The sequence below is a fragment of the Hordeum vulgare genome, chromosome 3H, assembly GCF_904849725.1.
Source record: "Hordeum vulgare subsp. vulgare chromosome 3H, MorexV3_pseudomolecules_assembly, whole genome shotgun sequence".
Lineage (NCBI taxonomy): Eukaryota > Viridiplantae > Streptophyta > Magnoliopsida > Poales > Poaceae > Hordeum > Hordeum vulgare.
In genome coordinates, this window is record NC_058520.1 from 495,648,616 (window position 1) to 495,671,754 (window position 23,139).

Sequence of the window (23,139 nt, forward strand, 5' to 3'; positions counted from 1 at the left end):
GGCGGTGGGTATATATAGGCAAGTTATTTGTCAAAGTTCGTGGCATGAACCGGGACTAAAGCCACCCCTTCTGTCCCGGTTCATGCCACGAACCGGGACCAATGGTTGTGGGCCAGCAGCGAGGACCATTGGTCCTGGTTCGTGGCTCGAACCGGGACAAATGGTTCCACATGAACCGGGACCAATGCCCACGAGGCCCCGGCCGGCCCCCTGGGCTCACGAACCGGGTCTAATACCCCCCATTGGTTTCGGTTCTTGAAGAACCGGGACTAATGGGCTGGCCAGGGCCGAATGATAGCCCTGTTTTCTACTAGTGAGAAAGTGATGATCCCATCTTGTGCATTTTGTATTTAAATGCAAATTATATATAATGCACGTCCCTTGGGGGAGCTATCCTATTTTCTTTAGAACACTAAAATCTTTTGATCCCCATCAAGTGTGTGTTGATGGGAGGCAAGTCTTGCTCTTTATGATGCTTTGTGCCATCATGAAAATTTGTCGAGGGTTTGGTTTGTTGGAACCTAGCTCTCTTTTGGAAATTAGATACCTCGTGTTTTTTCCTTCAATTGGTATCTTGTTTCCTTTTATTTGGCATGTGTCAATGGATATTTCATTCCTTGAGGTATCTTTTTATTGATATCCTTCAAGTGATAGTTTTTCATTTGGTATCTTATTATCACTTGATACCTTGTCTTTTGGTGTATTATCAACTTTGTGTTGAGTTGATTCTTGAAAGCCTTGAGCATGCATATTTACTATATATAGCTTCTTTTGCTTGCTTTCTTTCTTTGACCCAATATATAAGGGAAACTCCAGCTTGTCATAAATTGGCTAAAGTGTGCATGAAATTCAAATTCATATATATGTGAACATATGTATGTGGAATTTTTCCTATGTATTGTTGGTTTTCTAACTCTTTGGTCCCAATGAGCTTGGGCACCATTTTGTTTGTTTCCTTGTTCCAGGAACAATTGGAGATGCGTTGGATGCTCGTCTCACCTATAAGGAAGGTGTTGAGACCATGTGGTTATTGGAGCCAAGTTAGGATGATCAACGAACAACTATCTACTACATCAATCCAATGTTGTCTCGGTAACAAGTATCTACTTCATGCATTCATTTCTTGCAAAGGCCCAAACCTGTCTTTTCTTTTCGAGGTTGCATCATGGCATGAATCTCTTGATCCGTTCTTGTAGTACTTGTTTCCTTTCTCAAAGCATCCGAACGATGATGTCTTATTGCTAGTTGGGAAGTCGTTGATGTTCGTATGTTGGAAGTTCATATTGTACAATAAGAAAATATTAGGCCATGTGCTATGCTTCCAAGCAAAGATCTTATTGATATATTTATGACTTCCTTTTGGATATCTTGTTTGTTCCTTCTTGTAACCATTTCGTGTGTACATCCTTCTTTGTGGATATATATCATCATGCTTGTCTTCTACTTAGAATCTTTTACACATGAGAGAAGTTACATCTCTAATTGATATCCTCTTTTCTTTCACGTCCACCGTTGCATTTCCTTTTTCAGTTTTTGGTGGCTTCATGAAAGGATTTTTCCTGAGTGCGTATCTTATTTTCCTACATCTTGATGCAGTCTTTGGCCGTGAAGATTATTTTTCCTCATGCTTGTCTTGATGAGGGTTTTGCCATTTCGATTGGTATCCCTCCTCTTGACAAGGTTCTTATTTCCTATCTTCACCATGGGTTGTCACAAGCGTTGGTTCTTATTTTGTTTATTACTAAGCTTATGAACCCATTTTCTAGTATGTGTGTGTGGGAATAATATGTCTTGCACTTTGTGTCTCATTTCATCAAAACTATGTTGATGACTAATGCTCATCCTTATCTTAGTCTTCTCAAGTGCTTTGCCATGACTCACACACATTATTTTGGTTGAGCCTATTCTTAAGTTGCTTCTTTTACATGTTGCTCAACCATTTGTTTTGTGCAAGTGATATGCTTATTGTCTCATTTATCTTCTTGCACTCGTTGTGTGTTTTTATTAATTTTGGGGGAGCAACGATCCTATTTTGTGTACTTGTAGCAAATAGAAAAATCTCTTATTAGTACACAAATCATGGGGAGCTTCTCTAGTTTAGTCCATTTTGGCAATCGATGCCAATGGGGGAGAAGTTTAGAGAGTTTACTTTGGATATGTTTAGAGGGTTTTGCTTTTATTGCGTAAGCATTTACATCTTGCACGCATGCATTATTGCTTTGTATGTGTGCGCTTGGTTATGCTTATTTCCTTATATAAACTCTCTTGAAGTGGTTGTCATCAATTACCAAAATGGGGGAGATTGTTAGAGCATATATCTCCATATGTGGTTTTGGTAATTGATGACAATTCCTATGGACTAATGGTTGCCTTAAGTTATATTTATAGGATTTGTCCATAGACACTTCTTGAAGTCCATCTGTTGGGTTCAAGGAGTTTATAAGATGACTAAGATGGTATTAAAGGTATTATCCAAAGAATGTACATCGAGACACAAGGTTGATCAAGCTCGTCAGACAAAGAGTAAATCAAGATGATCAACACATAAAGCGTACAAGATGTACCGAGAGGGATCAAGTGATCCCATGGTATGGTAAACATTGTCCATTACGTATTTGTGTACTAACCCATGGTCTTCGTGAGAGTTCTATGTGGTGTTAGGTGTATTTCCATGGACTTGCGTCAAGAGGAGGATCTCATACAACCCATGGAGGATGACGTCAAGTGGTGGAGGATGGTGGCAATGGACTTGTGAAGATATGCTAAAGAGCGGCTCACCCATAGTGTGTATGGGGGAGCAATCAACTAGTCTTCATCAAGCCAACGCAATCAAGAAAGGTGGTCCATCTTGAGGAAGCCAAGATCATCGTCATATAGCTCAAGAGGACGAGGTGCAAGGTATAGGTTTTCCCTTGATAGGTTTTCTGTTTTAGGATAGATTGTCATACTGTCAAGGGGGGCTCTCAAGTGAGTAGCTTGATCGTATCGTTCATTGAGAGCTCAAACCATTTGCATCCTTGCATCATACTTCTTGGTTCTTGTTTGGTATTTCTCTTTGTGAGTTTTAGAGCTTATGGTCATCTTCATGACACGCTCGAGTTCATCGAAAACGGAGTCCATATGCATCTTCTATGATGTTTTTGATGTTGGGAGTTTTTACCGGTCTTATTCGAAGAAGGGTTCTCATCATTTTCTTATGGGAATTTTCTCACTTGCTTCTTATTGATATTTCTATCAAGATTGTGTTAGCCCATGTCGTTAGCTTTCCGACAAACTTGGTTTCGTTGAATTCGGAGTCCGTATGCGAAAGTTACAACAGTTTCAGTATCCAGCGGTAGTACCGCTCGTGGTGCGAGCGGTAGTACCGCCCCCGGAGTGGTAGTAATTTTTTAAGCGGTAGTACCGCTCCAGGAGCGGTAGTACCGCTCCGTCGGACTGTTTTTTGCATGCTCAGCATGGTTGGTGAACCTACCGAGCGGTAGTACCGCTCCCATGAGCGGTAGTACCGCTCTGTGGAGGCTATGAGGCTTAACGGTTGGATTTTTTCCCACCTATAAAAGGGAGTCTTCTTCCCCATTGAACCTTATCTATTTAGCTCGTGTTCTTCCCCCATTGTTGACCTTCTTCGAGCTTGCTAACTCTCAATCCCTCCAATGATTCTTGCTAGTTCTTGAGGGAAAAGAGAGAGGAGATCTAGATCCACATTTCCACCAATCACTTTGTCCTCTAAGTGAGGGGAACCCCTTGGGTCTAGATCTTGGAGTTCTTTGTGTTCTTCTTAGTTCTTCCTCTCATTTTCCTCCCTAGCATTAGTTGCTTTGGTGGGATTTGGGAGAGAAGGACTTGGGCACTCCGTGTGCCCTTGCCATTGCATTAGTTGCATCGGTTTGAGTTCTCCACGGTGATACATGGAAGTGAAGTTTGAGAAGCTTATTACCTTTGGTACTTAGTACCCTAGACATTGTTCTTCGTGGATGCTTTGGCGTCCTAGAAGCTTGGTGGTGTCTCGGAGCTCAATCATTGTGGTGTAAAGATCCGGGCAAGCGTCGGGGTCTCCAATTAGGTTGTGGAGATTGCCCCGAGCAATTTGTACGAGTATCGGTGACCGCCCCCAAGGTTTGTCATTTGTACGTGTTCGGTGACCGCCCTCAAGGGTCCCTTAGTGGAATCACGACATCTTGCATTGTGCGAGAGCGTGAGGAGATTACGGTGGGCTTAGTGGCATCTTGGGGAGCATTGTGCCTCCACACCGCTCCAATGGAGATTAGCATCCGCAAGGGTGTGAACTTCGGGATACATCATCGTCTCCGCGTGCCTCGGTTATCTCTTACCCGAACCCTTTACTTATGCACTTTACTTTGTGATAGCCATATTGTTTATTGTCATATATCTTGCTATCACTTAGTTGTTTATCTTGCTTAGCATAAGTTGTTGGTGCACATAGGTGAGCCTCGTTGTTGTAGGTTTTGTGCTTGACAAATTAAACGTTAGTTTTATTCCGCATTTGTTCAAGCCTAAACCGTAATTATTTTAAAGCGCCTATTCACCCCCTTCTAGGCGACATCCACGTACTTTCAAACTTGCACAACATCTTTTGTCCAACCATCCCGCTCTCAGCAGGGCCAAATGGAACTTATGGATATTAAGGTGCTCGTGTTAAAAGCACCGGAACAAAGCATTAACAATCAATGGATACATGGAATCCTCAAACTATAGCCCATCCCCTTTGGTGTCCCAAGCTGTCACCATTGGGATCGCCGGTTCCGGACTATAATAGGTTCATACTACTCATAGATAGGATCTAGAACACAAATATATTCATGAAAACATAAGATATTCAGATATGAGATCATGGCACTCGGGTCCAAAGTGACAAGCATTAAGATTAACAAGTAGTAGCAAAGATGATAAACACCATAGTAGATGATAGGCAACATGCCCCCAACAACCCGACGAAGTATTACATGATCTAACTCATCCAATCTCTCCCACCCCCTTCACCTACAGCAGGGAATTACTCACACATGATGGGAGAAGCCATGGAAGGATGATGGAGTGGTGATGGTGATGATGAAGGTGACGATTTCCCCTTCCCGAGGCCCAAACAGCCTCCAGATTAGCCCTCGCGAAGAAGAACCGAGGGTGACGATGGCTCCGCGTCGAGAACTTGCAAAACGACTTATGTTCTGGAATTTCCTCGTCACGGATAAAAATAGGAGCCAGAGTAGGGCACCAGAGGGGGTGGGCCCCACCCAGACGACCTCCCAGCGTGGCCAGGGGGCAGGCCGCGCCAGCAGGTCGCCTGGTAGCCATTTTTAAAAATAAAAACAAACATAAATTAAACATTAAAGCCGGTCACGAAGGCTGGTGAGAGTACACACGTCCCCATTACATTATAATTGAACATTAAAAAAAATAACACACGTCCCCAGCACATGAGGCCGAACCCATCCGCATGCTCGGATTAAAAAAGACCAACCGCGAGCGCTGACGCGTGGGCTCGTAGAGGGTAGCCGTCATTAATTAAGTTGACCGCAGTAGTTGGACGACCGATGAATGTGGATAAGGCGGACACCAAAAGGGTGTGGGCGCGTCCGCGCTAACGCATTTCGGTCATAAATTTTGGTCGAAAATGGATCAACGTGAACGAGTTTTGATAATGAATCCACACGTTAAACCATCATATTTGCCCATATGAACCTAAACAAATGATCGTGTCCGTCCTGTTAAAGTTGCTCTTACGTCGTCATCCGTTTCTGCTTGTTGGGATCCAAGAATTCATAAATGACTGGACCACGAAGGTCGATTTGAAAAATAAAGTTAACTGTTACCCCCACATGTCTTAAAAATAAAGTACTGAAAACGCAACACCGTACTTACACTCGCTATTCGTACTCGGAGATCCGATCAGGCCGGAGACTTGTCAGCCTCCCGCTTACGTGGAGTGCTAATTAACCCATCTGATCTTTTTGCGCTAAATTAACCCATCTGATCTGATGTATATATATATCTCTCAACGTGCTCTTCCACATCCTCTAATCCATTCCAACAAAATATCAATGGAAACCATTTTATAAATTCAAAAGGAGAAAAGACAGAAACCATCTCCGTTTTCAAAACCAGCCGGAGGCCGGAGCGCCTGCGCCGCATATCCGGGAGCTCGCCGGCGCCGCCGGACCGAGATGGTCGTTAGCACGTCAAGTTGTATTTTCTTCCGAGTTCTCGTTAGCACGTCACGTTGACGTGGACGCCCGAGCGCGAAACCCGTACCTATCCGGGCACCCGCCTACAAAAGGGGCAAAGCGGTGCCCGTAGCCGCCCGCATCGCATCATCTATCTCTCTCTCTCTCTCTCTCTCTCTCTCTCTAGCCATACCTTGTCCCCAGCCAATCATACAGTGAGGCGCGTGCGAGCAGAGCTTCTAGCAGCAGCAGAGAGAAGGAACAGGAGCGAGCAGGATGCTGGAAGGGAAGGCCACGGTGGAGGACACCGACATGCCGGCCAAGATGCAGCTGCAGGCCACGTCGGCGGCCTCCAGGGCCCTCGACCGCTTCGACGTCCTCGACTGCCGGAGCATCGCGGCGCACATCAAGAAGGTGAGCAACATGTGCCATTCCCGCCCCCAAATCCATGGTTTCTGAATCTGCAAGGAACAAGCTAGGACAGTGCAAGCGCTGCCGAATGATTGGGATCTGATTTGGATGGCTGACCTGCAGGAGTTCGACACGGCCCATGGCCCGGGGTGGCAGTGCGTGGTCGGCTGCAGCTTCGGATGCTACTTCACGCACAGCAAGGGGAGCTTCATATACTTCAAGCTCGAGTCGCTCAGGTTCCTCGTCTTCAAAGGCATGTCGGATGACCAAGAGCAGCCGCTGCCGCTGCCGCCGTGCTGATCTCTGATCTGCTGCTCCCCGGATTTAACGGCCGTGTTGGCTACTCGATGATTACGGGGGCGGCTGCTGGCCGGTGCTGGCATGAAGCTGAAATGCGCCAATGTAACTTTTGCTTGATTCAGTTTGCACCGCAGTTCGCGACTACGGTCTGAAGCTCTCTGAATGCGTTGGATTCGTGGAATTGATTTTCAAGCATGATGTTCCACTTTGATTCAGACGAATACAGATAAATTGATTCAGTATTGGTGAATTAGATAGGAGATAATGAGTACTGACTTAAAACGTGGTCCTTTTTCGCTGGAAGAAAGATAATAAATAATAAATAAACGGAAAAAAGATATCCGACCTACCGGATTCGAACCAGTGACCTAAGGATTGATCTGCAAATACTACAGTCCTCCGCTCTACCAACTGAGCTAAGGTCGGATTGATGTTCATTCGTCCGATCAAACGTATATCAAGGTCACATTAAGTTGAGTTCAATTAATATTTTTTAAGCACACAAGTGCTCACCTTCGAAAGACCCTAGCGAATGCGCATAGTTAAAAATTCTGAAATAATTTGAAAGGTAATACAAGCATCAGGATTTAAATCCTTGCGAGCCGAAGATACCACTGTTGCTCTAACCATACAATTGTTCAGGTTCAATTAACTAATTATAAACTTGCTTTATACATGGAAGTGGTATCGCTCGCTCAAAAAACTAATAATTTGATGGGAGGGGATTGATGAAGAGTATCACGCACTCCTACATCATGCAAATACAATCAGAGAAACCACCGCTACTATGCTTCGATCGTTGGTTGGCAAATGCTTCGTATGATTCTAGCTTCGCACTTGGCCACACAAACATTGGCGTGGAATGCGAGTTAATTGCTTCGTTGAATCTCCTGTCGAGCCAGGATGAGACGACGAGGTATCTTGCCGCGAGAGCAGTAAATACTAAGGCTCTATTTGTTTACATAGACTAAACTAAAAGAAAATCCGTTTAGTCCCTATGTAATCAAATAGAAGAGACTTTTCTTTAAGGGGCTAGAAAAAGACTCTACTAGAGGGTCTTTTTTCTTTAGTCTTTGGGACTAAAAAAATCCAGTCCCTTGAAACCAAACATCCCTTAAATGAAAAACACTTCTGTTCACCCGACCGATCTTTCTACACACATCGCTTGAGTTTGCAGCCATTGAATCGTTTCTTTAATTGGAAGCAAATTGCTTGTGGGCTACACAAGGCACACTGCCAAGGCTTATTTATGAGCATAAAACGTAGTCCCGTGATCAAGATCCAGACTTGAATCTCCCCCCTCCCGGATAGAATCCAGCTCCCGGCGATTCTGTATTACAATTTGGTGGAGGAACTTTAGGATATCCTTGGGGGAATGCACCTGGTGCACTAGCTAATCGAGTGGTGGCTCACAAGCATCGTTTTTTTCACATCTTACGTTTACAACAGGGCCATTGTTATGATTTTCTCCCCCGCAAAGATCTAGATGGATCCAGACACGCGTGCTATGAGAGGCGTCGAAGCCGTCGCGGACAAGCGTGCTCTCCTTCATCTCAGGCCCTCCACTCTCTCTTCCTCATTTCTCTCCTCCATCATTTGGTCTGACTCTGTTCCCTGCACCACCTCCCCGTTTGTTGGTCACCTTTGGCTCTCTACTAATCATCCGAAGACCTTGCCCGAGCCGCCTCTCGCCGGATCTGCACCGCTCCGACGAAATTGACGCCACATTGCCTTGGTACCCTTCACCCCTCGGTCGTCCCGACCTCGCGCCACGTATGACAGTGCTGTTGGACAACATGAAGTGTGATTCACACTTGATTTTTTTTCGTAAGAGGGTAACACTTGTTGCAAAAGGCGTTTGTTGCAATAGGTCCAGAGGGAAACACAATTTTAAGATTTTCTGCAGCATGACTTTTGTTGAAAAAAAGTTCTACAACTAGACCTCTCTTGCGAAAAAATTCCGCAACTAGACATCTCTTGCGAAAAAAATTATGCAACTGGACCTATATTGCCAAAAATACTGGAACAACACATTTGTTGCAAAGATGACGGATCAGATGGGTAGATCATATGGTCAACCACAACTTCATCCAATGATCATGGATGTGACCGATCTTTTCGTTTTATCCGCTGACGGGCGCATACCACCGCCCATACTAAATAGCATACAACTATCAAAATTCCGGTTAGGGTTATGAAAAACTATCACATTTGGAAACTTTCCTAATACCTACAACAAAGTTGGTTGACTTTTTCAAAAAATTACCATGTTGCACTGATGACTGTATTGGTTAATTTTAAGCGTGATTATAACAACTGAGGTACACTATCATGGCATTGCCGATACTGTTAGTTTTTACTGTTAGGTTGACCATTGGCAGATTATGACAAATAGGGCCTGAATATTTACAAAAGGTAATTCGGTTCCTAAAAAAATTGAAAAGTAGTTGGGGGCTTGGCCCCCTATTTTTTATATAAAAGCAACCGGGTCCCTGCAAAAAGATTTAAAAAGCAATCCGGTCCCTGTAAATCGGAGCACACCCACGCTTGGCTCGCCGCCGACAGCGACGCTCCGGTGACCTGTCAGCCAGCCACGGTAGCGAGGCAAAATTGACAAAAATGACCCGTGGGGGGAAAGAACTCACGGAGTGACCCCTCGGGGAAAATATGTCACCCGGCTGACCCTTTTGTGTGACGCCCGACACCTAGGCGCCACACTACACTGTGTGATGCCTAGCTGTTCGGCGCCACACCCCCGACCACCTGGCAGAGAGGGCCCACCCCCTAGACCGTGTGACGCCTAAGCCTCAGGCGTCACACATTGTAATGTGTGGCGCCGAACGCTTAGGCGCCACACATTGACTTAACTGGCCACGGGCCAGCCCCCCTCCCCACCCCCTCCCCACCCCCTCCCCATTCCCCTCCCTCATTCAAACAGAAACAGCAATGGCGGCGGCTGGCTCTCTTCGAATCCCTAATCCCCTCCCCCATCTCCTTCAGATCTGGTGATTTCTTCCTTGGATTGATCCCCCAAGGTAATCTCTTCCGTTTCCCATCCTTCTATCCAAGTGGAATAGGTTTTTGTTGAGTAGATTGATTTGAGTAGGTTCTTAGGATTTGACTAGTTAGGATATGAGTTCTTAGGATTTGAGTAGTTAGTATATTAGTAGATTCATATTAGTAGTTAGTATTAATAGTTAGTATATGACTAGATTGATATGAGTAGTTAGGATATTAGTTCTTAGGATTTTAGTAGTTACTATATGAGTAGATTCATATGAGTTCTTAGGATTTGAGTAGTTAGGATAAGAGTAGATTCATATGAGTTCTTAGGATTTTAGTAGTTAGTATATGAGTAGATTCATATGAGTTCTTAGGATTTGAGTAGTTAGGATATGTAGATTAGTGGATTAGTAGATGAGTAATTTTTTGAATATGAGTATTTTTTTTATTTGTAGGATGGTGTGGCTTCTGAATAATGTTTATGACGTTGAACACCGGGCCTATTTTATGTCGGAGAAGAAAATGGTAAGTAGATCATATGATAAAAAACATGTATTTAATAAGCACTTGAAAATGTAATAAGCACTTGATATCTTCTTCTCCTATCTGTTTGCAGGAGCTTACGCCCTTGAAGATCCGGTCTCATGGGGCATCGTCTGTAATGCAGTACGATGAGCGGTACACCCCATACATCGAGATGACAGGACTCTTTCCATTCATTCAGCTTGTGAGTCGGTTAACGCCCAATCTGAACGCTGCGGCAGTCACAACACTTATTGATCCTTGGAGGCCGGAGACACATAGTTTTCACCTCCGAACCGGAGAGATGACAGTTACTCTTCAAGATGTTTCAACCTTCATATGTATTAGGTTGCGGACGGGATGACGTTGAAGGCTTTCCAACGCTCCACTTACATGTTGAACCCTAGGAAGGAATTTAGGCGGTACTCACCGGATGATTATGCGAAAGGAAAGAACCCGGTCGCCGGGGGCTCTCTATTGTCAAGGATGAGAAGCATGGACGATGAGGATGACGATGACGATGACGATGAGTCGGATGACCCAGAGCAATTTGTAGTTTTGAGAAGAAAGAAGCTAGTTTCTAAGAGGGGACGAGGCCCCAAGATGTGAACCGAAGCCATTTGGAGTTTTCAATCATTTGCAGACCATTTTACTTTTGTTGTTGGTGTTGATGTTGCACTTGTGAACCATTAGGAGTTGTGAACTTGTGTAGTTGGTGTTGATGTTGCACTTGTGAACAATCATTTGCACTTGTGTTGTTGGTGTTAGATTCAAATATAAATGTGAACTTCGGTTGTTTGTGTTGCTGTCATATGTTCTACATTTCTGTCAAAATATATGCTGTGAAAATATGTGCTGTCAAAATGCTGCATACCTGTCAAAATTCAGCTTGCAGCAGGTTTTCACATGTGTGGCGCCTAAGGCTTAGGCTCCACACATGTGCAACGCCTAAGCCTTAGGCGCCACACACAGTGGCTGGGAAAGGGGGCTGGGGGAGGGGATTGAGGAGGGGGTGGGGAGGGGGTGGGGAGGGGGGCTGGCCCGTGGCTGTATAAGTCGATGTGTGGCGCCTAAGCATTCGGCGCCACACATTACAATGTGTGACGCCTGAGGCTTAGGCGTCACACGGCCAGGGGGGTGGGCCCTCTCTGCCAGGTGGTCGGGGGGTGTGGCACCGAATGGCTAGGCGTCACACAATATAGTGTGGCGCCTAGGTGTGGGGTGCCACACAAAAGGGTCAGCCGGGTGACATATTTTCCCCGAGGGGTCACTCCGTGAGTTCTTTCCCCCCAGGGGTCATTTTTGTCAATTTTGCCCGGTAGCGAGCATGCGTGCGTCGAGCACGAGGTACTGCATGGCCTCGCGGCCACAACATCACACACCGGGTGGAGAAGAAGGTAGCCCACGTCAAACTTAACTGCTCAGATAACGTCATTCTCTTTTTGCTACATGGCTCTGGTTGATGGACCCTAGTTGTCATAAACCATTTTTATATAAAATGTTGTCCCTTATGGTTCGATTCATTAAAAATGTAGAATGAAATTGTCTGGTTAATTAACGAAACCCATGCCAAAACTTTTACAACACAACCATAAGAAAGGGCACCCTCGTCGATCTCGCACCAACAAAACTACACACAGCGCCGAGCATAGGACACCGTATAGGATGCTTGGAGTATCATCTTCCTCACCTCTCCCAAGCATGCGACTCCGACTTCGCTGCTAAGGACCCGTCAATACCCCTTCGAATGAATGACACACGAGGACCTTGCCGGCCGTAGCCAAACAATCGATCAAATATGTCGAGGACCAGCTGCCTCGATGTTCCTCATGCACTTCATAGGGAAAGTTGCAAGCCTCACGCCGACCTAGTCCAGTGCAACCTCCGAAGAGCACCACCAGCTGAAACCACCCTCATGGAATTGCCCTGCTATAATTGGGGCAACACACATAGCTTCGACTTCTCGTGCACTGCGAGAAACAGACATAGTGACACCCGTTGGCAAGCCGAAACGCCAACATGAGAAGGACAAGCTATGCGTGGCTCCGAATGCCACCAGCGTTGTTGCCGCGTGATTCACAATGCTAACTACTCGCATCACTAGTTGGATACCTTCCAACCGTGATGTCATGCACGTCCAACCCAAGAGAAGTACTGAGAAGGATCATCGGTATTTAAAGCAACACCCCTAATGGGAGAAATACCGCCTGAACGATGATGTTGCCCAACCCAGACGAGTCTACACTTTCGCACGAAAATCATGATATGAAAGTAGATGACGCACATGAATACAACGACACCTCCAAGTGTTGGGGAATGTTGCATGGAAAACAAAAAATCCTACGAAACACCCAAGATCTATTCTAAGGAGATGCTAGTAACGAGAGGGGAGTGTGTCTACGTACCCTTGTAGACCAAAAGCATCAACAATTTAGAGATCGTCATTGGCGTAGTCGTATTAGCGTCGCGATCCAACCCGATCCAAGCACCGCACGAGTGACACCTCTAAGATATGAACACGTACGGGTTGGCGATGTCTCCTCCTTCATGCTTGGAGCCGGCGTGGGGAGGGGGTGGCGCGGGGGAGCCGGCGTGCGGAGGGGGCTGTGGGGGAACCGGCGTGGGGAGGAGGGCACGAGGGAGGGGCGGAGCGGGGAGCCAGAGTGGGGAGTGGGGCGATGCGAAGGAGCCGGCGTGGGGAGGGGGCGGCACGGTGGTGGCCTGGGGGAGGGGACAACGTGTGGGAGCCGGCGTGGGGAGGGGCACGGGGGATCCGGCGTGGGGAGGAGGGCCCGGGGGAGGGAGCGGCGCGGGAGAGCCGGTGTGGGGAGGAGGGCACGGGGGAGGGGCGTCGTAGGGGAGCCTGTTGGGGAACGTCGCATGAGAAACAAAAAATTTCCTACGCGCACGAAGACCTATCATGGTGATGTCCATCTACGAGGGGGATTTCAGATCTACGTACCCTTGTAGATCGCACATCAGAAGCGTTAATAAACACGATTGATGTAGTGGAACGTCCTCACGTCCCTCGATCCGCCCCGCGAACCGTACCGTGGTCCGTCCCACGATCCGCTCCGATCTAGTGCCGAACGGACGACACCTCCGCGTTCAGCACACGTACAGCTCGACGATTATCTTGGCCTTCTTGATCCAGCAAGAGAGACGGAGAGGTAGATGAGTTCTCCGGCAGCGTGACGGCGCTCTGGAGGTTGGTGGTGATCTAATCTCAGCACGGCTCCGCCCGAGCTCCGCAGAAACGCGATCTAGAGGAAAAACCGTGGAGGTATGTGTTGGGGAACGTCGCATGGGAAACAAAATTTTCCTACGCACACGAAGACCTATCATGGTGATGTCCATCTACGAGAGGGGATGAGTGATCTACGTACCCTTGTAGACCGTACAGCAGAAGCGTTAGTGAACGCGGTTGATGTAGTGGAACGTCCTCACGTCCCTCGATCCGCCCCGCAAACAATCCCGCGATCAGTCCCACGATCTAGTACCGAACGGACGGCACCTCCGCGTTCAACACACGTACAGCTCGACGATGATCTCGGCCTTCTTGATCCAGCAAGAGAGACGGAGAGGTAGAAGAGTTCTCCGGCAGCGTGACGGTGCTCCGGAGGTTGGTGATGACCTTGTCTCAGCAGGGCTCCGCCCAAGCTCCGCACAAACGCGATCTAGAGGAAAAACCGTGGAGGTATGTGGTCGGGCTGCCGTGGAAAAGTCGTCTCAAATCAGCCCTAAAACCTCCGTATATATAGGGGGAAGAGGGGGCCTTGCCTTGGGGCTCAACGAACCCCAAGGGGGTCGGCCGAGCCAAGGGGGGGAGGTCTCCCCCCCCAAACCGAGTTGGACTTGGTTTGGTGGGTGGGAGTCCTTCCTTCCCTTCCCACCTCCTTTTTTTTCTTTCTCTTTGATTTTTCTTTCTAATGCGCATAGGGCCCTTTTGGGCTGTCCCACCAGCCCACTAAGGGCTGGAGCGCCACCCTCAAGGCCTATGGGCTTCCCCGGGGTGGGTTGCCCCCCGGTGAACTCCCGGAACCCATTCGTCATTCCCGGTACATTCCCGGTAACTTCGAAAACCTTCCGGTAATCAAATGAGGTCATCCTATATATCAATCTTCATTTCCGGACCATTCCGGAAACCATCGTGACGTCCGTGATCTCATCCGGGACTCCGAACAACATTCGTAACCAACCATATAACTCAAATACGCATAAAACAACGTCGAACCTTAAGTGTGCAGACCCTGCGGGTTCGAGAACTATGTAGACATGACCCGAGAGACTCCTCGATCAATATCCAACAGCGGGACCTGGATGCCCATATTGGATCCTACATATTCTACGAAGATCTTATCGTTTGAACCTCAGTGCCAAGGATTCATATAATCCCGTATGTCATTCCCTTTGTCCTTCGGTATGTTACTTGCCCGAGATTCGATCGTCAGTATCCGTATACCTATTTCAATCTCGTTTACCGGCAAGTCTCTTTACTCGTTCCGTAATACAAGATCCCGCAACTTACATTAAGTCACATTGCTTGCAAGGCTTGAGTGTGATGTTGTATTACTGAGTGGGCCCCGAGATACCTCTCCGTCACACGGAGTGACAAATCCCAGTCTCGATCCATACTAACTCAATGAACACCTTCAGAGATACCTGTAGAGCATCTTTATAGTCACCCAGTTACGTTGCGACGTTTGATACACACAAAGTATTCCTCCGGTGTCAGTGAGTTATATGATCTCATGGTCATAGGAACAAATACTTGACACGCAGAATACAGTAGCAACAAAATGACACGATCAACATGCTACGTCTATTAGTTTGGGTCTAGTCCATCACGTGATTCTCCTAATGACGTGATCCAGTTATCAAGCAACAACACCTTGTTCATAATCAGAAGACACTGACTATCTTTGATCAACTGGGTAGCCAACTAGAGGCTTGCTAGGGACAGTGTTTTGTCTATGTATCCACACATGTCTTTAAGTCTTCATTCGATACAATTATAGCATGGATAATAAACGATTATCTTGATACAGGAATTATAATAATAACTATATTTATTATTGCCTCTAGGGCATAATTCCAACAGTTTCCCACTTGCACTGGAGTCAATAATCTAGCCCTCACATGATCATGTGAATTACATTGTAATAAATCTAACACCCATATAATTCTGGTGTTGATCATGCTTTGCCCGTGGAAGAGGTTTAGTCAGCGGGTCTGCTACATTCAGATCCGTGTGCACTTTGCATATATTCACGTCCTCCCCTTCGACGTAGTCGCGGATGAGGTTGAAGCGTCGTTTGATGTGTGTGGACTTCTTGTGAAACCGTGGTTCCTTTGCTAGAGCAATGGCACCCGTGTTGTCACAGAACAAGGTTATTGGATTCAGTGCGCTTGGCACCACTCCAAGATCCGTCATGAACTGCTTCATCCAGACACCATCCTTAGCCGCCTCCGAGGCAGCCATGTACTCCGCTTCACATGTAGAATCTGCTACGACGCTCTGCTTGGAACTGCACCAGCTTACCGCACCCCCATTAAGAACAAATATGTATCCGGTCTGCGACTTAGATCGTCCGGATCTGTGTCAAAGCTTGCATCGACGTAACCTTTTACGGCGAGCTCTTCGTCACCTCCATACACGAGAAACATCTCCTTAGTCCTATTCAGGTACTTCAGGATATTCTTGACTGCCGTCCAGTGATCCACTCCTGGATTACTCTGGAACCTACCTGCCATACTTATGGCCAGGCTTACGTCCGGTCTAGTGCACAGCATTGCATACATGATAGAACCTATGGCTGAAGCATAGGGGACGGTGCTCATATGCTCTCTATCCTCATCAGTTGCTGGGCACTAAGTCTTACTCAATCTCGTACCTTGTAAAACTGGCAAGAACCCTTTCTTGGACTGTTCCATTTTGAACCTCTTCAAAACTTTATCAAGGTATGTGCTTTGTGAAAGTCCTATAAGGCGTTTTGATCTATCCCTGTAGATCTTAATGCCTAGAATGTAAGCAGCTTCTCCTAGGTCCTTCATAGAGAAACTTTTATTCAAGTAATCCTTTATGCTCTCCAAAAATTCTACGTTGTTTCCAATCAGCAATATGTCATCACATATAATATTAGAAACGCCACAGAGCTCCCACTCACTTTCTTGTAAATATAAGATTCTCCAACCACCTGTATAAACCCAAATGCTTTGATCACCTCATCAAAGCATTTGTTCCAACTCCGAGATGCTTGCACCAGTCCATAAATGGATCGCTGGAGCTTGCACACCTTGTTAGCATTCTTAGGATCGACAAAACCTTCGGGTTGCATCATATACAACTCTTCCTTAAGGAAACCGTTAAGGAACGCCGTTTTGACATCCATGTGCCAGATTTCATAATCGAAAAATGCAGCTATTGCTAACATGATTCTGACGGACTTAAGCATCGCTACGGGTGAGAATGTCTCATCGTAGTCAACTCCTTGAACTTGTGAAAAACCCTTTGCCACAAGTCGAGCTTTATAAACGGTCACATTACCGTCAGCGTCCGTCTTCCTCTTAAAGATCCATTTGTTCTGAATAGCCTTGCGGCCCTCAGGTAGTACTTCCAAAGTCCACACTTTGTTCTCATACATGGATCCTATCTCGGACTTCATGGCTTCTAGCCATTTGTTGGAATCTGGGCCCACCATTGCTTCTTCATAATTTGCAGGTTCATTGTTGTCTAACAACATGATTGACAAGACGGGATTACCGTACCACTCTGGAGCAACACGTGGTCTCGTCGACCTGCGTGGTTCGACAGAAACTTGAACCGGAGTTTCATGATCATCATCATTAACATCCTCCTCAACCGGCGTCGCAACGACAGAGGTTTCCCCTTGCCCTGCGCCACCATCCAGAGGGATGAGAGGTTCGTCAACCTCATCAAGTTCTATCTTCCTCCCACTCAATTCTCTCGAGAGAAACTCCTTCTTGAGAAAAGCTCCGTTTTTAGCAACAAACACTTTGCCCTCGGATTTGAGATAGAAGGTGTACCCAACTGTCTCTTTTGGGTAACCTATGAAGATGCACTTTTCCGCTTTGGGTTCCAGCTTTTCACGCTGAAGCTTTTTGACATAAGCATCACATCCCCAAACTTTAAGAAACGACAACTTTGGCCTTTTGCCATACCACAGTTCGTATGGTGTCGTCTCAACGGATTTTGATGATGCCCTATTTAAAGTGAATGCAGATGTTTCTAATGCATAACCCCAAAACGATAACGACAATTCAGTAAGAGACATCATAGATCGCACCATCTCTAGTAAAGTATGATTACGACGTTCGGACACACCATTACGCTGTGGTGTTCCAGGCGGTGTCAATTGTGAAATAATTCCACATTGTCTTAAGTGAGCACCAAACTCGAAACTCAGATATTCACCCCCACGATCAGACCGTAGGAACTTGATCTTCTTGTTACGATGATTTTCAACTTCACTCTGAAATTGCTTGAACTTTTCAAATGTTTCAGACTTGTGCTTCATTAAGTAGACATAACCATATCTACTCAAATCGTCAATGAAGGTGAGAAAATAATGATATCCGCCGCGTGCCTCTACGCTCATTGGACCACACACATCGGTATGTATGATTTCCAACAAGTCACTTGCACGCTCCATTGTTCCGGAGAACGGAGTTTTAGTCATCTTGCCCATGAGGCATGGTTCGCACGTGTCAAGTGAATCAAAGTCAAGTGACTCCAAAAGTCCATCGGCATGGAGTTTCTTCATGCGCTTTACACCAATATGACCTAAGCGGCAGTGCCACAAAAATATGGCGCTATCATTGTTAACTCTAACTCTTTTGGTCTCAATGTTATGTATGTGTGTATTACTATCAAGATTCAATATGAACAATCCTCTCACATTGGGTGCATGACCATAAAAGATGTTACTCATAGAAATAGAAAAACCATTATTCTCTGACTTAAAAGAGTAACTGTCTCGCAATAAACAAGATCCAGATATAATGTTCATGCTCAACGCAGGCACTAAATAACAATGATTCAAGTTCATAATTAATCGTGATGGTAACTGAAGTGAAACTTTGCCGACAGCGATTGCATCAACCTTGGAACCATTTCCTACGCGCATCGTCACTTCATCTTTCGCCAGCCTTCGTCTATTCCGCAGTTCCTGTTTCGAGTTGCAAATATGAGCAACAGAACCGGTATCGAATACCCAGGCACTACTACGAGAGCCGGTTAAGTACACATAAATAACATGTATATCAAATATACCTGATTTTTATTTGGCCGCCTTCTTATCAGCCAGATACTTGGGGCAATTGCGCTTCCAGTGACCCATACCCTTGCAATAGTAACACTCTGTTTCAGGCTTAGGTCCAGCTTTGGGTTTCTTCGTCGGATTGGCAACAGGCTTGCCGCTCTTCTTTGAATTGCCCTTCTTGCCTTTGTCGTTTCTCTTGAAACTAGTGGTTTTATTCACCATCAACACTTGATGCTCTTTACGAAGTTCAGACTCTGCGACTTTCAGCATCGCAAACAACTCGCCGGGAGACTTGTTCATCCCTTGCATGTTGTAGTTCAACACAAAGCCTTTATAGCTTGGTGGTAGTGATTGAAGGATTCTGTCAGTGATAGCTTCTTGCGGGAGTTCAATCCCCAGCTCAGCTAGACGGTTTGAGTACACAGACATTTTGAGCACAAATTCACTGACAAACGAGTTCTCCTCCATCTTGCAAGCATAGAATTTATCGGAGGTCTCATACCTCTCGATCCGGGCGTTCTTCTGAAAGATAAACTTCAACTCTTGGAACATCTCAAATGCTCCATGACGCTGAAAGCGACGTTGAAGTCCCGGTTCTAAGCCATACAAGACTGCACATTGAACTACTGAGTAGTCCTCCTTACGTGCTAACCAAGCGTTCTTAACATCCTGATCAGCCGTAGCGGGTGGTTCATCTCCTAGCGCAGCATTAAGGACATAATCCTTCTTCCCAGCTTGTAAGATTAGCTTAAGATTATGAGCCCAGTCTACAAAGTTGCTTCCATCATCTTTCAACTTAGCTTTCTCTAGGGACGTATTAAAATTCAGGATGACTGTCGCGTGAGCCATGATCTACAACACAAATATATTCAAAGTGGACTTAGACTATGTTCAAGATAATTAGAGTTTAACTTAATCAAATTATTCGCTAAACTCCCACTCAAAAAGTACATCTCTCTAGTCATTTGAGTGGTTCATGATCCACTTACACTAGCTCAAGTCCGATCATCACGTGAGTTGAGTATAGTTTCAGTGGTAAGCATCCCTATGCTAATCATATCATCTATATGATTCAAGATCGACCTTTCGGTCTCATGTGTTCCGAGGCCATGTCTGCAAATGCTAGGCTCGTCAAGCTTAATCCGAGTGTTCCGCGTGCGCAACTGTTTTGCACCCGTTGTATGTGAACGTTGAGTCTATCACACCCGATCATCACGTGGTGTCTCGAAACGACGAACTGTAGCAACGGTGCACGGTCGGGGAGAACACAATTCCGTCTTGAAATTTTAGTGAGAGATCACCTCATAATGCTACCGTCGTTCTAAGCATAATAAGGTGCATAAAAGGATTAACATCACATGCAATTCATAAGTGACATGATATGGCCATCATCACGTGCTCCTTGATCTCCATCACCAAAGCACCGGCACGATCTTCTTGTCACCGGCGCCACACCATGATCTCCATCAACGTGTCGCCATCGGGTTTGTCGTGCTACTCATGCTATTACTACTAAAGCTACATCCTAGCAAAATAGTAAACGCATCTGCAAGCACAAACGTTAGTATAAAGACAACCCTATGGCTCCTGCCGGTTGCCGTACCATCGACGTGCAAGTCGATATTATCTATTACAACATGATCATATCATACATCCAATATATCACATCACATCGTTGGCCATATCACATCACAAGCATACCCTGCAAAAACAAGTGAGACGTCCTCTAATTTTGTTGTTGCATGTTTTACGTGGTGACCATGGGTATCTAGTAGGATCGCATCTTACTTACGCAAACACCACAATGGAGATATATGAGTTGCTATTTAACCTCATCCAAGGACCTCCTCGGTCAAATCCGATTCAACTAAAGTTGGAGAAACTGACACCCGCCAGTCATCTTTGAGCAACGGAGTTACTCGTAGCGATGAAACCAGTCTCTCGTAAGCGTACGAGTAATGTCGGTCCGAGACGCTTCGATCCAACAATACCGCGGAATCAAGAAAAGACTAAGGAGGACAGCAAAACGCACATCACCGCCCACAAAAACTTTTGTGTTCTACTCGAGAAGACATCTACGCATGAACCTAGCTTATGATGCCACTGTTGGGGAACGTCGCACGGGAAACAAAAATTTTCCTACGCGCATGAAGACCTATCATGGTGATGTCCATCTACGAGAGGGGATGTGTGATCTACGTACCCTTGTAGACCGTACAGCAGAAGTGTTAGTGAACGCGGTTGATGTAGTGTAACGTCCTCACGTCCCTCGATCTGCCCCGCGAACCGTCCCGCGATCAGTCCCACGATCTAGTGCCGAACGGACGGCACCTCCACGTTCAGCGCACGTACAGCTCGACGATGATCTCGGCCTTCTTGATCCAGCAAGAGAGGCGGAGAGGTAGAAGAGTTCTCCGGCAGCATGACGGCGCTCCGGAGGTTGGTGGTGATCTTATCTCAGCAGGGCTCCGCCCGAGCTCCGCAGAAACGCGATCTAGAGGAAAAACCGTGGAGGTATGTGGTCGGGCTGTCGTGGAAATGTCGTCTCAAATCAGCCCTAAAACCTCCGTATATATAGGGGGAAGAGGGGGAGTCTTGCCTTGGGGTCCAAGGACCCCCAAGGACTTCGGCCGAGCCAAGGGGGGCAACCCTCCCCTTCCAAACCGAGTCCAACTAGGTTTGGAAGGAGGAGTCCTTCCCCCTTTTCCCACCTCCTCTTTTTTTTTCTTTTCTATTTGATTTTCTTCCTATGGCGCATAGGGCCTTCTTGGGCTGTCCCACCAGCCCACTAAGGGCTGGTGCACCACCCCCAAGGCCTATGGGCTTCCCCGGGGTGGGTTGCCCCCCCGGTGAACTCCCAGAACCCATTCGTCATTCCCGGTACATTCCCGGTAACTCCGAAAACCTTCCGGTAATCAAATGAGGTCATCCTATATATCAATCTTCATTTCCGGACCATTCCGGAAACCCTCGTGACGTCTGTGATCTCATCCGGGACTCCGAACAACATTTGGTAACCAACCATATAACTCAAATACGCATAAAACAACGTCGAACCTTAAGTGTGCAGACCCTGCGGGTTCAAGAACTATGTAGACATGACCCGAGAGACTCCTCGGTCCATATCCATTAGCGGGACCTGGATGCCCATATTGGATCCTACATATTCTACAAAGATCTTATCGTTTGAACCTCAGTGCCAAGGATTCATATAATCCCGTATGTCATTCCCTTTGTCCTTCGGTATGTTACTTGCCCGAGATTCGATCGTCAGTATCCGTATACCTATTTCAATCTCGTTTACCGGCAAGTCTCTTTACTCGTTCCGTAATACAAGATCCCGCAACTTACATTAAGTCACATTGCTTGCAAGGCTTGAGTGTGATGTTGTATTACCGAGTGGGCCCCGAGATACCTCTCTGTCACACAGAGTGACAAATCCCAGTCTCGATCCATACTAACTCAACGAACATCTTCGGAGATACCTGTAGAGCATCTTTATAGTCACCCAGTTACGTTGCGATGTTTGATACACACAAAGTATTCCTCCGGTGTCAGTGAGTTATATGATCTCATGGTCATAGGAACAAATACTTGACACGCAGAAAACAGTAGCAACAAAATGACACTATCAACATGCTACGTCTATTAGTTTGGGTCTAGTCCATCACGTGATTCTCCTAATGACGTGATCCAGTTATCAAGCAACAACACCTTGTTCATAATCAGAAGACACTGACTATCTTTGATCAACTGGCTAGCCAACTAGAGGCTTGCTAGGGACAGTGTTTTGTCTATGTATCCACACATGTATTTAAGTCTTCATTCAATACAATTATAGCATGGATAATAAACGACTATCTTGATACAGGAATTATAATAATAACTATATTTATTATTGCCTCTAGGGCATAATTCCAACACTTGGAGTGGTTCCAAGCGCGTCGGGTCCAATGACACTCTTCTGTAATAACACTCGGGCCATTGCCATAGCCAAGGAGCCCAGGTTTCACCGGAAGACGAAGCACATCAAACGCCGCTACAACTCCATCCAGGACCATGTCCAGAGTGGAGTGATAGATATTTGCAAAGTACACACGGATCTGAATATTGCAGACCCGTTGACTAACCTCTTCCACGAGCAAAACATGATCAACACCATAATGCTATGGGTGTTCGATACATCACAATGTAACTAGATTATTGACTCTAGTGCAATTGGGAGACTGTTGGAAATATGCCCTAGAGGCAATAATAAAATGGTTATTATCATATTTCCTTGTTCATGATAATCTTCTATTGTTCATGCTATAATTGTATTAACAGGAAACAATAATACATGTGTGAATAAATAGATCACAATGTGTCCCTAGCAAGCCTCTAGTTGGCTAGCTCGTTAGTCAATAGATGATCATGGTTTCCTGATCATGGGCATTAGA

The 23,139-nt window shown here is 46.0% G+C and overlaps 1 protein-coding gene and 1 non-coding gene across 2 annotated transcripts; one reads left to right on the forward strand and one right to left on the reverse strand.

Moving 5' to 3' along the window:
- Positions 1-6,306: 6,306 nt before the first annotated feature.
- Positions 6,307-7,132, forward strand: LOC123440275 (dynein light chain LC6, flagellar outer arm-like). The gene is made up of 2 exons (XM_045116852.1): positions 6,307-6,596; positions 6,717-7,132. The coding sequence occupies exons 1-2, from the start codon at positions 6,459-6,461 to the stop codon at positions 6,891-6,893; spliced, it is 315 nt and encodes a 104-aa protein (XP_044972787.1). The 5' UTR covers positions 6,307-6,458; the 3' UTR covers positions 6,894-7,132.
- A 101-nt stretch (positions 7,133-7,233) lies between these two features.
- On the reverse strand, positions 7,234-7,319 carry TRNAY-GUA. Its single transcript is given in 2 exon segments — positions 7,234-7,269; positions 7,283-7,319. It is a non-coding gene; the product is annotated as a tRNA-Tyr (tRNA).
- Between the last annotated feature and the right edge of the window lie 15,820 nt (positions 7,320-23,139).

Excerpts from the sequence above, each read along its gene's own strand:
- LOC123440275 (XM_045116852.1), top strand. The coding sequence starts at position 6,459 with ATGCTGGAAGGGAAGGCCACGGTGGAGGACACCGACATGCCGGCCAAG. Across the intron at positions 6,597-6,716 it reads TCGCGGCGCACATCAAGAAG|GAGTTCGACACGGCCCATGG; the intron begins GTGAGCAACATG and ends GCTGACCTGCAG.